This window comes from Aethalodelphis obliquidens, unplaced genomic scaffold (genome assembly GCF_003676395.1).
Source record: "Aethalodelphis obliquidens isolate GAN/ISIS:26980383/991018 unplaced genomic scaffold, ASM367639v1 scaffold33, whole genome shotgun sequence".
Taxonomy (NCBI): domain Eukaryota; kingdom Metazoa; phylum Chordata; class Mammalia; order Artiodactyla; family Delphinidae; genus Aethalodelphis; species Aethalodelphis obliquidens.
The window spans coordinates 15,577,073-15,591,603 of NW_020837977.1; the positions used below are offsets into that span (position 1 = coordinate 15,577,073).

Here is a 14,531-nt window from a genome sequence, read left to right on the forward strand (position 1 = left end):
AAACAGAACATACACCCAAACTGCAAAGATGCCGCAAAAGCAGTCCTAAGAGGGGAGTTTAGTGTTAAACGCTTACCTTGAAGATCTCAAATTAAAAAACCTAACTGTACACCTCAAGGAACCAGAAAAAGAAGAGCAAACTAAGCCCAAAATCAGCAGAAGGAAGGAGATAGTAAATACAGCCTAAATCCAACAGACTCTGCTCCCCCGGGGCGCTCATTCCGTGTGGGCGGAGGGAGGGGCGCCAGGCAGGTCCCTGCACAGGCCAGCAGGGGGCTGCAAATGTCTTAAAGTGATGGGGCCTGACGTGCTCGGTCTCGCTCTTTTTTAGGGCACAATGGAATATGTCTTCGAGTTGGATGTTTCAGGGAAGGTGGAAGGTGTCGTGGAGACATTGCTTCAGGTAAGCCAGGACTTTTCTCAGACATTCACTGGCAAACTGAGGCCTAAACTTTTTTTTTTTTTTTTTAAAGAATTTCATACTCATATGTCTTACCAAAACCATAACCTTTTTTATAAATCTGAAACAGATTTACTTGATATATGTTGAACTTGAAAACTATACATTAGGCAGAAGCCATAGATATATCAGAGTCATTTTACCTGTTACTAAGTAACAGAATGGTGGTTGTGTTTCATTGTTTCTAAGGAAATATCTTCAAAGCATCTGAGAGAAAAAATAAATTCTTGTGTATTTATATAATTGTAGCTTCACAGAGCATCCTGTCTGGACAAACTTGGGGACCAAACTGCTATGGTAAGAGTTTCTAAAGCTCCGTATCTTTATTGTGAATGAACGTGTATTGATATGTCACTTATAAATCCTTATATCCATACTTTTTAAATGATTCTGTTTTAAAGATAACAGCCATTTTGCAGTCCCGTTTGGCTAGGACGTCATTTGACAAAAACAGGTAAGTTTTCAATGATTTTGTTTCCTGATTACGAAAGCAGTGGCATCGTCACCTGGTGCCTCATTCAGTGTGTCCAGAACCGATAGTGGGTGTTACCACCTGCCTCACCCCAAACCTGCTCGTCTGGGGGAGTGGCCCTGGTGTCAGTGCCAGAGCAGGGTCTGGGGCCTCCTTGCCACTTCTCCCAGCTGACATCTGTCCATCAGAAAGGCCTGGTGCCAGGTGCTCTCCACGATCTTCCCAGTCTACGAGCTCCTGTCTTTTCACAGGTTAGCGCCTCCGTTCAGGCCACCAGCCCCTGCCACTAAGATCACAGTGACAGCATTTAGCTTGTCCCCAGCTCCAGCCTTCCCTGCTCCAATCCCGTTTCCCTCACTGTGTCGAATGTACTTTTAAAATACATTCTTTCTAAGGAACTTATTTCTTTATATCACTTGTCTGTTTGAAACTCTTCCAGACTTCCATCGCCTTCAGGGTAGAGCCTTAACCTCACCTGCACGCGGGGCGCTGGTGTAGCCTTCGTCACTGTTCCGGCCGCCGGTGCCTCTTGCATGCTCTGCTCTGGATCTTTGCGTTCTGTGCGATTCCCGAGGTGCCTTATGGCCTCCTGCCTCTTCTGCACCCGCCCAACTCTTCCTTACTCTTCTCATTTCAGCTGAGCTGGCGTTGTTCTGGAAAGTCTTTCCTGTCCCGTCAGGCTGTTAGGTACCTTCCTGAGGTGTCCTGCAGGGACCTAGAGACCACATTCTTACTGATCTAATGGAGTTTTGTTTCGGTTTTTGGTTTTGGGGTGTGTTGGGTTTTCTGTTTGTTTTGGGGTTTTTTTGGCTTTTCTAAGTATCCAATATATTTTCTGCAAGTAAGTATACTTTTATATTAACCTGTTCTCTTATTTGTTTCTCGCCTTATTTTAAGTAGATTTCCTCCTATTAAGTAGATTTGGGCTATTTATCTCTATCTCCATCTGCGGTATCACTGTATGAATTCCTGTAGCTTTAGAACAACTTTTTTTTTTTTTTTTACATCTTTATTGGAGTATAATTGCTTTACAATGGTGTGTTAGTTTCTGCTTTATAACAAGGTGAATCAGTTATACATATACATATCTTCCCATGTCTCTTCCCTCTTGCGTCTCCCTCCCTCCCACCCTCCCTATCCCACCCCTCCAGGTGGTCACAAAGCACCGAGCTGATCTCCCTATGCTATGCGGCTGCTTCCCACTAGCTATCTACCTTACGTTTGGTAGTGTATATATGTCCATGCTTCTCTCTCGCTTTGTCACAGCTCACCCTTCCCCCTCCCCATATCCTCAAGTCCATTCTCTAGTAGGTCTGTGTCTTTATTAGGACAACTCTTAATGTCAGGCAGTGCAGGGTCCTGCACCCTATTTCCCTTCTTAACTTATGTCTTCACTGTTCTTGGTCTTACACACTTCTGTGTAAATTTAGAATCCGCTTGTCAAGTTTCATAAAGGAAAAGCCTGCTGGGATTTTGACTGTGATTGCAGTGAAACTTTCCATTTATTTAAGTCTTCTTTATGATTTTTCTTTATAAAGTTCTTTCTTCTTTTGTGCTAGATTTATTCCAGGTACTTCGTGTTTTTGATGGTGTTGTAAATGATAGCCTAAAATATTTCATTTTATTGTTGATACTTAGAATGTAGTAGATTTTTGTGTATTCGTTTTGTTTTCAGCAACCCTGCTAAACATTGTGATCCATTCCATTAACTTTATATATAGGTTCTCTAATATGTACAAAATCTTATGTAGCGATTGTTTCAGTCTCTAGTCACTAGATATCATTTTTATTTTAGATATTTATTTTTAGATTTTTGTATTTGGAATCCTCAGGCCTAGGACAAAGTAGAAAGTATTGGTTGAATAGATTCATTTATGGATTATTATGTGCTAGGCTTTTGCTAGAAGCTTATGTGTATCAATGAGATTCGTTTGTCATATTCTGTTTTATTGCTACCTTTGTGAGATTTGTGACCCATACACTACATTTTCAGATGTTAAAGAATTTGCCAGAAAAGCCATCTGGCCAATAACGTGTTTTCTGTGTTTCTGTTTGTTTACTTCTTTTTCTGTTTCACCTGTATAGCATTAATTTTCTTTTCATTTTTGTACTTGTAGGATATATTAGTTAAGTGGATTGTTGGGAGGAAAGAATAGCTTCCATTTTAGGAAGGAAAAGGAGTAATAAGAATTGGTTTCTTTTGACCTACTTAGAATGCGTAATTTTTCTAAGTAGCAGTTTAGACTTTAATCCTGGGCTTCAGCATGACATTAATTTTTAAAATGGTTCACTATGAAACTTTTGATTTATCCAGTCTCCAAAGTGTTAGGCTGAAGAATTTGGGGAAGACTTTTTTTGCAGCGTGAAGTGAGATATTTCAGGATTGTATACTTCCTCCAAAAGAAAGAAGGTAAATTTTTGCTGAGATAAATTTTCATCATACTTCCAAGGAAATGCTTTTTTATTGAAACTGTATTTATTTTTCCCTATTCATTCTGAAAAAGTTCAAGTCCTCACAAGTTGAAAGATAATATAGTGAACACAGATACCCTATGGGTCACCAAGCGTTAATTTGTCAACATTTTGCTGAATTTGCTTTGGTTCTTACATGCTCAGGCTCATGCTCTTGCTTGCTCTGTGTGTGTGTGTGTGTGTGTGTGTGTGTGTGTGTACATGTATAAATAATGCATATATGTCTGTATATATGTTGTATGTATGTATACATGTATAGCTGATGTGCATATGTACGTATGTGTGATACATATAAAATATATGCATACAACTTTTCCCTGAACCATTTGAAATGACACTGCAAGACTTCCTGACACTTCACCCATAACTACTTCAACATGTATCTCTCACAAGAAAGTTCTGTGACATTCCTCCATACTGTTATAACACTCAAGTAGCAATATTCTGTATGCCGGGTAACTTATAGCTCCATATTCAGGTTTCCCCATTTGTACCCCAAAATGTCCTCTTTAAAATACTTTGGACTAATTTTAGATTTAAAGAAAAGATGTAAAGACAGTGCAAAGAGTTCTTTCCCCCTCATCCAGTTCCCCTATTATTATATGTTTAGTGGGTGTGGATGCTGTAATCGTAGATTTGTTGGCTGTAATCCTAGACTTTTTTTGATGCTATTGAAATTTTATTTTCCAATTTGTTACTGGTATATAGAAGTAGTTTTTTTTGTTTGTTTGTTTGTTTGTTTTTGCGGTACGTGGGCCTCTCACTGTTGCGGCCTCTCTCGCTGCGGAGCACAGGCTCCGGACGCGCAGGCTCAGCGGCCATGGCTCACGGGCCCAGCCGCTCCGCAGCACGTGGGATCCTCCCAGACCGGGGCACGAACCCCTGCCCCCTGCATCGGCAGGCGGACTCTCAACCACTGCGCCACCAGGGAAGCCCTGTTGTTGTTTTTTGATGCTATTGAAATTTTATTTTCCAATTTGTTACTGGTATATAGAAGTAGTTTTTTGTTGTTGTTTTTTGGTTTTTTGTTTTTTAGAAACAGTGACCTTGTATCCTGTGACTTTTCCAAATTCAGAATTTACTCATTAGTCCTAGCAGGTTTTTTTGGAGATTCCATAGAGTTTTCTATATCCATAATTATTTAACCTGTGAATAATGACAGTTTCACAGAAATACTTGTGGCTTTTATTTCTACTTCTTGCCTCATTGCACAGTTTGATTAATAGACGCAGTGGGAGCAGACATATTCTTGCCTTGTTCCTGATCTTACAGGAAAAGGGTTTAATGTTTCACCATTAAAGAATGATGCCAGGGCTTCCCTGGTGGCGCAGTGGTTGAGAGTCCGCCTGCCGATGCAGGGGACACGGGTTCATGCCCCGGTCCGGGAAGATCCCACATGCTGCGGAGTGCTTGGGCCCGTGAGCCATGGCTGCCGAGCCTGTGCGTCCGGAGCCTGTGCCCCGTAACGGGAGAGGCCACAACAGTGAGAGGCCCGTGTACCACAAAAAAAAAACCCAAAACACAAAAAACAAAAGAATGATTCCAGCTGTAGGTTTTTCATAGATGCCCTTTATCATAGTGACGAAGTTTCTTTTTATTCCTGGTTTGCTGAGAGTATTTTCAAAAAAAGTTTAGAATTTTGTTAAGTACTTTTTGTGCATTTATTGAGATGATCTTCTTTTCTTTAATTCTGTTAATGTGAATTATGTTGTTTTTTCAGTGTTAAAACAACCTTGTATTCATGGGATGAATCCACCTTGCTTACGATATGTTGTTCTTTTTACGTATTGCTGGACTTGCTTTGCTAGTATTTTGTAAAGGATCTTTGCATCTCTTTATGGATGTTGCTCTGTAAATCTTAGTGTATTTGTGAGGTTTTGCCGTCAGGGTTATGCTAGCCACATAACATGAGGTTAGAAATCTCCCTTTATCTTCTGTTTCCCAAAAGCGTTTGTGTAGGATTGTATTTCTTGCTTAAATTTTTAACCACATTTACTGGTGAAGCCATGGAGGCCTGAAGTGTTCTTACTTAGTCAGTCTATTTGCTTGACACATAGTTAGGTTGTCTGTTTCTTCTTGTGTCTATTTTGTCAGGCTGCATTTTTCAAAACCTTTGTCCAGTTCATCCAAGTTGTCAGATGCGGGCATCAAGTTGTTAATGTCCTCTGAACGTCAGTAGGATCTGCAGTTATGGTCCCTCTTTCATTCCTTACGTTGATGCTTTATGTTTTTTCTTTATCAGTATTGCCAGAGGTTTGCCAATTTTATTAACCTTTTTAAAGATCCAACTTTTGACTTTATTGATTTTTCTCTATTTTTATATAAAAATCATTTTATATAAAATTGATTTCCTTCCTTCAGCTTACTTTGGGTTTAACTTGTTCTCTTTCCAGCTTCCTACAAAGTGTAGATCACTGATTTTAGACCTTCTTTTATAAGTAGGACTAGAACATAAATTTACCTCTAAGCACTGCTCAGCTGCATCCCTCAGATTTTAATATGTTTTTATTATCATTCATATGAAATATTTCATAATTTCCTTTGTCATTTCTTCTTTGACCCATTGGGTTTTTTCTTTGGGTTATTTGGAAGTATGTTGTTTATCTTCTCTGTATTTGGGGATCTTGTTACTGTTGTATTGTTATTGATTTCTAATCTAATACTCTCTTGGTTCAGAGAGTATATGGTTCAGTCTTTTTTTGTAAATAAATTTATTTATTTTATTTATTTATTTTTGGCTGTGTTGGGTCCTCGTTGTTGCACGCGGGCTTTCTCTAGTTGCGGCGAGCGGGGACTACTCTTCGTTGTGGCACGCGGGCTTCTCATTGCGGTGGCTTCTCTTGTTGCGGAGCCCAGGCTCTTAGGCACACGGGCTTCAGTAGTTGTGGCTCATGGGCTCTAGAGCGCAGGCTCAGTCGTTGACGCACGGGCTGAGTTGCTCCGCAGCATGTGGGATCCTCCCGGACCAGGGCTTGAACCTGTGTCCCCTGCATTGGCAGGCGGATTCTTAACCACTGCGCCACCAGGGAAGCCCTGGTTCAGTCTTTTGGTGTTTGTTGAGATGTGTTGTATGGCTCTGCGTAGTCTGTCCTGACGCAGGTTTCCCAGGCCCGTGAAAGGAACGAGTGCTCTGAAGTTGTGGAGTATGGTGCTCTGTACACGTCATTTAGGGCCAGTTGGCTGATGGTTGTTCAGATCATCTATACTTGACTGACTTTTTTGTTGACTTGCTCTGTCACTTACTGAGAGGAGGGTGTTAAAATTACCAGTAATGGTTGTGGAATTGTTTATTTTCCCCTGTATTTCTGTCAGTTTATGCCTCGTGTACTGGCAGGCTCTGTTATTAGGTTTACATACATTTATAAGACACCAGTTTTCTTACATGTTGTGATTGCATGCTGTATCTTTTTCTATCCTTTTTAATTTTAACTTGTCTGTGTCCTATTCCATTTCCAAAAAACACACTTTATATAGTTGAGTCTTTTTATACAGTCCGAAAGTCTCTGCTTGTTAATTGGACTGTTTAATTCATTTTATAATTATGTAATTATGGATATAGTTGGTTTTTAAACCCACTATCTTAGTATTTGTTTCCTAGCATTTCCTTTGTTCTTTGTTTCTCTGATCCTCCTTTCTTGCCTTCTTTTGGGTAAATCTGGTATTTTTAAGTATTCTACTTCTTAGCTGTAGTGCTTGGTGTCATTCTTCGTGGTCACTCTGGAGCTCACAATATGCACCTTGTACATAGCGTACCTTCAGGTAAGAGTATATTACACTCCTTTACAGTCGTTCAAGAGCCTTACAGCAGTGTGTTTCCACATAACCCCTCCTGCCCTTTGTGATCTGTGGTTTTATATTAAATTTCTATAAAACCCATGATATGGTGTTCTTACTTTAGGTTTTTTTTTTTTTTTTTTTTTGTGGTACGTGGGCCTCTCACTGCTGTGGCCTCTCCCATTGCGGAGCACAGGCTCCGGACGCGCAGGCTCAGCGGCCATGGCTCACGGGCCCAGCCGCTCCGCAGCATGTGGGATCCTCCCGGACCGGGGCACGAACCCGTGTCCCCTGCATCAGCAGGCGGGCTCTCAACCACTGCGTCACCAGGGAAGCCCCCTTTTAGGTTTTTAAAGAATTTTTTTTACTTTTTTTTTTTTTTTTTTTTTTTACAGTAGGTTCTTGTTGGTTATCTTTTAAATATAGCAGTGTGTACATGTCAATCCCAAACTCCCAATCCCAAGAATTGAGATACATGTATTTATAGGTACATAAATTAAAATACTGAGAATTCTTTTCTGTTTACTTGGAGATTTGAATACTTATGTTTCCTGATGCTTGTCTTTCCTTCCTGCAGAACCGGTGTTGCATCTGGTGTCATTTCTCTTAAGCCCAAAGAACTTCCTATAGCATTTCTTACGGTGCATATCTGGTCAGGATGGATTCTCCCAGCTTTGTCTGAAAATACCTCTATCTTACTCTCATTTTTGAAGGGTGTTTTTGTTGGAGATAAAATACTAGGTTCACAGGGTTTTCTTTCACTACTTGAAGGGTTTTCATTCCGTTGTATGTTGCTGTCCATTGTTTCCTGTGAAAAGTCACATCATTTGTCCTGTTGTTACTGTGAATTAAGGTGTAGTCTCTCTGCGCCTGTCCTGCTGGGGGTTTCTGGGTAACGGAGCCTGTGAACTGGTTTCTTACATTAGACAGTTTTCACCACTCTCCAGTGTTTCTTCTGCCCCGTCTCCTGTCTCTTCTCCTGTGACTTGAGTTACACTCGTGTTAGTATGTTTTATAGTTTGGCTTAGATTTCAGACACTCTGTTCTGTGTTTTTTTTAATTATTATTATTATTATTCTCCTTCTGTCCTGTTTCAGTTAGGGCTTTTTTATTGGCCTTGTTTTCAGCCACATTGGGCTTTTCCTCTGCCGTGCCAGTCTGTTAGGCTTGTTTAAGTCATTCTTCATTTCCTCTCGCCCAGATTTTCATTTCTAGCATTTCCTTTCAGTTCTTTTTCGTAGTTTCTATTTCTCGAATGAAGTTTTCCTTCCCTTCACATCTGTTTTCCGTCTTTTCTTCTGGATCTTTTAGCAGATTTACTACAGTTATCTTAACGACTCCCTCTGATGGATCCGACATCCGGGTCCTCTTCCGTGGAATCTTCTCTTTCATGAGTGCGGGTCATATTTACTCACTTCTTTGTGTTTCTTGTAAATTTTTTGTGTGCTGGGAAGTTTGTTTTAAAGGAACTGTAGAGACTGACCTGAGGAATATTTGCCTCCGGAGGTGGTCATGCCCACCCCCATCCTGCCCGCTGCTTGCCCTGGGGGCTCCGTCAGTGTAATGAGTGGAGCTGGGTTAAATCCAGGTCCCCATGCCCAGTTCCACGGCGGGAGTGCGCAGAGCTGTCCTCAGCAGGCTTGGGGTCGGCCCTTGAAGGATTTGCAGACATCCTTGTGCTTCCCAGCTGAGCCTCCAGCTCTCCGCCCACGGAGCATCTGTGCCCTCCAGGCCCGACTCCTGCTGTCTGGCGTCTCCCTCATCCTGCAGCCCTCACCCCCTGTGGAAGATTGCCCCTCCTCCTGCCACTCAACTGCTGGTCCCTTCATTTAGGTTTCTCTGCACCTGAGCTTTCTGATGGGTTTCTAAACATAGCAAGGATTGTGTAGCTCATCTGGCAGGTTTTGTGGTTGGGATGAGAGCTGTGAGGTCTCCTTCACGTCCAAACCGGAAGAGGAAGCCTGCTCCTGTGTGATTTTGTGTTTGTTTTTTTTAGTATATTTATTTATTTTATTTATTTTTGGCTGCGTTGGGTCTTCGCTGCTGCACGCGGGCTTCCTCTAGTTGGGCAAGTGGGGGCTACTCTTTGTTTTGGTGGTGGGCTTCTCACTGCAGTGGCTTCTCCTGTTGCGGAGCATGGGCTCTAGGTGCGTGGGCTTCAGTAGTTGTGGCTTGCGGGCTCAGTAGTTGTGGCTCGCGGGCTCTAGGGCGCAGGCTCAGTAGTTGTGACGCATGGGCTTAGTTGCTCCGCGGTATGTGGGATCTTCCCGGACCAGGGCTCGAACCCGTGTCCCCTGCATTGGCAGGCGGATTCTTAACCACTGCGCCACTAGGGAAGCCCTGCTTTTGTTCTACTACTTACAGAGGAGACTTTTTTTTTTTTTTTGACTGGGTCTTCCTTGCTGTGCGCAGGCTTTCTCTAGTTGCTGCAAGTGGGGGCTACTCTTTGTTGTGGTGCATGGGCTTCTCATTGTGGTGGCTTCTCTTGTTGTGGAGCATAAGCTCTAGGCACGTGGGCTTCGGTAGTTGTGGCTCGTGGGCTCTAGAGCGCAGGCTCAGTAGCTGTGGTGCATGGGCTTAGTTGCTCCGCGGCATATGGGATCTTCCTGGACCAGGGATCAAACCTGTGTTCCCTGCGTTGGCAGGTGGTTTCCCAACCACTGCACCACCAGGGAAGTCCCAGAGGAGACTTATTTTTAGCTCAGTTATTTAACTAAGTAATTGCCTAAACTCTTGATGATTTGGTTGTTTCCCTTCTATTTTTTTTTAAATTAGTAAAGCAGAACGAAAGTGGACTTTTTTGATGAGTTAACATGATTTAGGAGGGCGTGGTGATCACCTTTGACTGGTTTTACTGCAGTAGCTCCACAAAAGACTGTACGTTGGAACTGACATGCAAGTAAACTCATAGCCTTATAGAACGTGGTGTGCAGTAAGTGCTACCCATGCCAAAACAGTTTCTATGATAATAAAATAGGTCTTAATGACACAAAAATAGAAAATTATGTTAATGTAAGAACAGTTTCAAGGCCGACTTATTTGGGGAGGAGTGAAGAGTACCAATAACAGGGTTATTTGGTATTTTTTACTTGCCTGTCTTCTCTTCTTTGATACGTAACCTCATCTGCTTTTAAAAAAATCAAGTATTCATTATACCATTGAAAAGAAAGTCAGTTTTATTTAGGCGACTGGTTTATATCACCAGTTTTCTTGTATGAAATGCGGTGTTTAGACACCTGTTCTGCAGAGTCACTTTGTAGCGCCCTCAGATAAAGTTAAATCTAGAAAGTAGATCGATTTCTGATTTTTCTTGCTTTTGCTGGAAAAAACATATTCTCAGATTCCAAAGTGTTTCCGAAAAGCTGCACATGGAATGCAAAGCAGAAATGGTGACACCTCTGGTGACAAATCCTGGCCACGTGTGCATCACTGACATCAACCTGTATTTCCAGCCTCTCAATGGGTACCCGGTAAGTAGTCTGTAGGCCAGCGGAGGGCTCCTCTGGTGTTCCCGTTTGCATCTTCAAGCTCTCTTTCCTGTGAACTTGACTTGACAGAGTGTTCTCACATTTTGGGGAGGGTCAGAGTTACCCCCGTCCCCATCCAGCATCTGGTATTTAACGGCTCCCCGTGGAATCCCGATGCACCCTCACCCGTGTTTCAGCTCTTGTGACTGACTTTCTGTTACTTCGGGGGAAAAGAAACCCTGCCCCTTTTGATTTTAGTAAAGGGTCATTAGAGGTTTATACCTTTCTACTCGGAAGCACTTCTGCAAGAGAGCAATGAAATATACTAAGGTTAAGAAGAGATGAATGCTTTCTGTGTATTTGCTGATATGTACACCTAAGTTGTATTTCTCGTTCTCCCTTAATTACAAACCAAATCAGTAGATCTGCATCTGTCGCCTCTCCAGCCAGTGCAGAGCTGCGTGTGGCACTGCTGTCACTGGGCAGCTGCAGTTCTGCTGCTGTGATGCTGGAAACATCTTCTCTTGCACGATGACTTGAGGCTCACGAGGCCACACAGTAAAGATGAATTCAGATTTCTGCACTAAAACTTGTAAAGATTGGCGGCTTTATCTAGATACGGACCCTTTTCAGAGTGGTTTATTGAAAGAACAGAAACCCTAATACTCTGCGAGTGCAGTTGGACCGTTTAGCAGGTAGCTTCAAGAACAGGAGTGTTTTCTGCCATGGAAGAAATTCTCCAGGCTGGTCAGTCATTACATGTCACTGAAACGTGAACACTTTCCTAAGTGAAAGGTGATGCTGTAACAGTTCTGTCCACCAGGTGGTAGGGCACACTCGCCGGGCCCTCCAGTGGACACAGTACACGTTGCTGACGGCATTCTTTGTGGCGTCATCGATTGGCTGGACCAGCGCTGTTGCTGTGGCCTCGGTCAATACTTGAGCAACAATATCTGAGTATAAGCCACAGCTTCAGGGTCCCAGGTCTGGGCTGGGGGCCGTGGCCAGTCTGCAGGCAGCTTCCACGGCTACACACCCTGCATCTGCAGGCTCTCCCTCCCTCTTACTTGGAGGGAGGAGGGTGGACCTGTCGCCTTTTAGCCGATCTCAGTACCTTTTGCGACCTTGTTGCTCTCTCACTAGCATTTTAAGGCTCCAGAGAAGCGAGACAGTTTTCCTCCTTATAAAGTTTCGAGGCCCTGCTCTATACTGTATCTGTTTATGAGCCTTATTACACTGTAGTGTAAGGAGCTAAAAGACAGGATCCTAAAAAAAAAGCTGTATGTCAGTTCTGAGCAAACCGTAGGTCTATAAAAATAGGAGAATTCCTGAGAGGAGGTCTACACCAGTCCTTTAATATTTCTTACCCCTCAGCAACCCTGCAGAAACCTGAAAGCTAGATGCCTGCGTTATCATCCTGGGGGGCACCAGCGGGGGTGGGGTGGGTAGGGGGACTGGTCCACGGTCACAAAGCTAGTGAAAAGGGCAGACCGGCGTGTAAAGTGAGGCACGCCCTGTTCTCAGAGCTCACTTTCCAGGTGTTCAGGTGTGACCCATCAGGAAGTTAGGGTGGGACAGCTGAAGGGCAGCTTCTAGTTGTGTCAGAATCTTGACATTTGAGATTGTCTTTCTACTTTTGAAGAAACCCATGGTCCAGATAACACTCCACGACGTCCGCCGCATTTACAAGAGGAGACATGGCCTCATGCCTCTGGTGAGTTCGAGGGGAACATCCCCTCTAGAGGATGACTGTCTTATCTTCAGCTTGGCCAGTGGTTTACTGGCCTGCACCCACCTCGGGCTCGTCTGAAAGGCGCGGGTGTTTGTGTTGCGAGCAGAGGGGCCGTGAGGCCCGCCGCCCCTTCTTTTGGCTGTGCTGGAAGTTTATCAAGGAGCGACTCTTTCTGTGGGGGGAGGGCTGTTGGGAAAAAGGCTTTGGCTCCAAGAGCAGGGGGGCTCAAGTGCCCTTGAGTTTCTCCCTGCCTAGTTCTCAGGGTCCTCCCAGGCTTGTGTGGGGATGTGGGGATAATGGACGCAGAACCGGTCCAGTTACAGCAGCGAGGTCTCCAAGCAAAGTTTGGAAGCTGCGACGGCAGCTCTCAGTGGAACTGTAGTATCCTCACGGTTAACTTGTATGAATTCAGCCTTCAGGCTTGGTGAGAGGGAGAAATGGATAAAATAACCATTTCAGTCACCTAGGTGTCCCTCCCCGCCATTCTCCTGAATAAGCCCGTGTCCGCACTTCTGTGAGGCTCACACGCTTATTGTAGAAACCAGTCGCCACGGAAGGTGTGACTCCAAGGGGTTTTAGCTTGACATCGATATAAATCTATTTGTTCTCCTTCAGAGATTAACCAGTAAGTTGGTGGCATTGCAAGAGCATTGTGGATATTTAAGCATCTCATCTTGGTGTTTTGTATTTATGAAATTTAACTGTTTTCCTGCCTATTTTACTTAAAAGGCAATTCTCCATTTCCAGTGCCAACAGAGGATTAGGGAAACAGATTCTATGAAAAATCTCCTCCTCCTTTGGGTATAGAGATGCAGTCAGAAAAAGAAGAAATTGGCATTGATTAAGTACCTTCTGCCTACTGGGCAATCTGTGTACAATATTCGTTTATCAGCGCCATCCCTGTGAGGTAGATGATACCCTACTTTACAAAGGAATCGAGACTCCAGGAGTTCACTCCCTCGGTTCCCTCACTAGTAGCGCTGGAAGCCTGTATCTGAACCTAGGACAGCGCTGCGCCTTCATCCTTTCTCTGTCTATTCCTGTCCCGTCTCGGCTTCACCCTCACAACATTCACGCAGCTCATAGTTTTCTTAAAATAATTGCATCCTACTAATTAAATGAGTTATTCGATTATCAGTTTAAGTTGACATAATTACGACTTAATTTGTAAAAGAAAGCTACACCTTTGTCTCTGAAGAAGATAGGTGAAGACATTGGATTAGCCAGTTTTGAATTTCAGCATAATAAACTCACAGATGCTGTCATCATAAAGATCCTCAAGGTCAAAGGGATTTTGTAAAGTTTAGCTGAGACACGTCTTGTCCTTATAAATCAAATTTATTGCTGGGGAATATGCATACAAGACCTACAAATAAAGAATGCAGGGGCTTCCCTGGTGGCGCAGTGGTTGAGAGGCCGCCTGCCGAGGCAGGGGACACGGGTTCGTGCCCTGGTCCGGGAAGATCCCACATGCCGCGGAGTGGCTGGGCCCGTGAGCCATGGCCGCTGCGCCTGCGCGTCCGGAGCCTGTGCTCCGCAACGGGAGGGGCCGCAGCAGTGAGAGGCCCGCGTACCGCGAAAAAAATAAATAAAAAAAAAATGCAAGTGTTTAGTTGAAAGGCTTTTGTACTTGCGTCACTCACATTGAGACGCCGTTTGTTTTATTCTTCTCTTTCTGGACTTGTAGGGCTTGGAAGTGTTTTGCACAGAAGATGATCTGTGTTCCGACGTCTACCTGAAGTTCTATGAACGTCAAGACCGAGATGACCTCTATTTTTACATTGCTACATACCTAGGTTTGGTGCTCACTCTTCATTGTATCTGTTCACGTGAAGGTGGTTCAACTCCCGAGTAACTGGGATGGGAAGTGAGAGGAGAGCAATTCTGTGTCTGGAATCACCTCTCTGTGGTTCTGCTTACTTCTTCTCATCAGTGACTATAGTTAGCAGAATGGCATACTGAAAATTAAGGGAAATATAAATGAAATTTGGTAATAGTTCAATCCTGTGTTTTACAAACTTTTGATAAATATATTTAAATGTTTTTCTGTATCTTAACAACCCCCAAGTTGAATGGATTTTATAAGAATCCACCTAATTATTTTTATGTCCAGTCCTGTCTTATGTTCGTTTATGAAAACCAGGACTCAGTTTC

At 43.4% G+C, this 14,531-nt stretch overlaps 1 protein-coding gene across 4 annotated transcripts in view; it reads left to right on the top strand.

Moving 5' to 3' along the window:
- Positions 1 to 14,531, top strand: part of NSMAF (neutral sphingomyelinase activation associated factor) — a 61,936-nt gene that overhangs the window by 27,237 nt on the left and 20,168 nt on the right. For all 4 annotated transcript variants that reach the window (XR_003437405.1, XM_027128043.1, XM_027128042.1 and 1 more), the window contains 6 exons: positions 332 to 403; positions 710 to 757; positions 862 to 914; positions 10,519 to 10,648; positions 12,288 to 12,359; positions 14,065 to 14,173. Coding sequence is in view for 3 of the 4 variants with exons in the window: in XM_027128043.1 (XP_026983844.1) it covers positions 332 to 403; positions 710 to 757; positions 862 to 914; positions 10,519 to 10,648; positions 12,288 to 12,359; positions 14,065 to 14,173 (484 nt within the window). In the remaining variant the exon portion in view is untranslated. The remainder of the gene's footprint in view (positions 1 to 331; positions 404 to 709; positions 758 to 861; positions 915 to 10,518; positions 10,649 to 12,287; positions 12,360 to 14,064; positions 14,174 to 14,531) is intronic.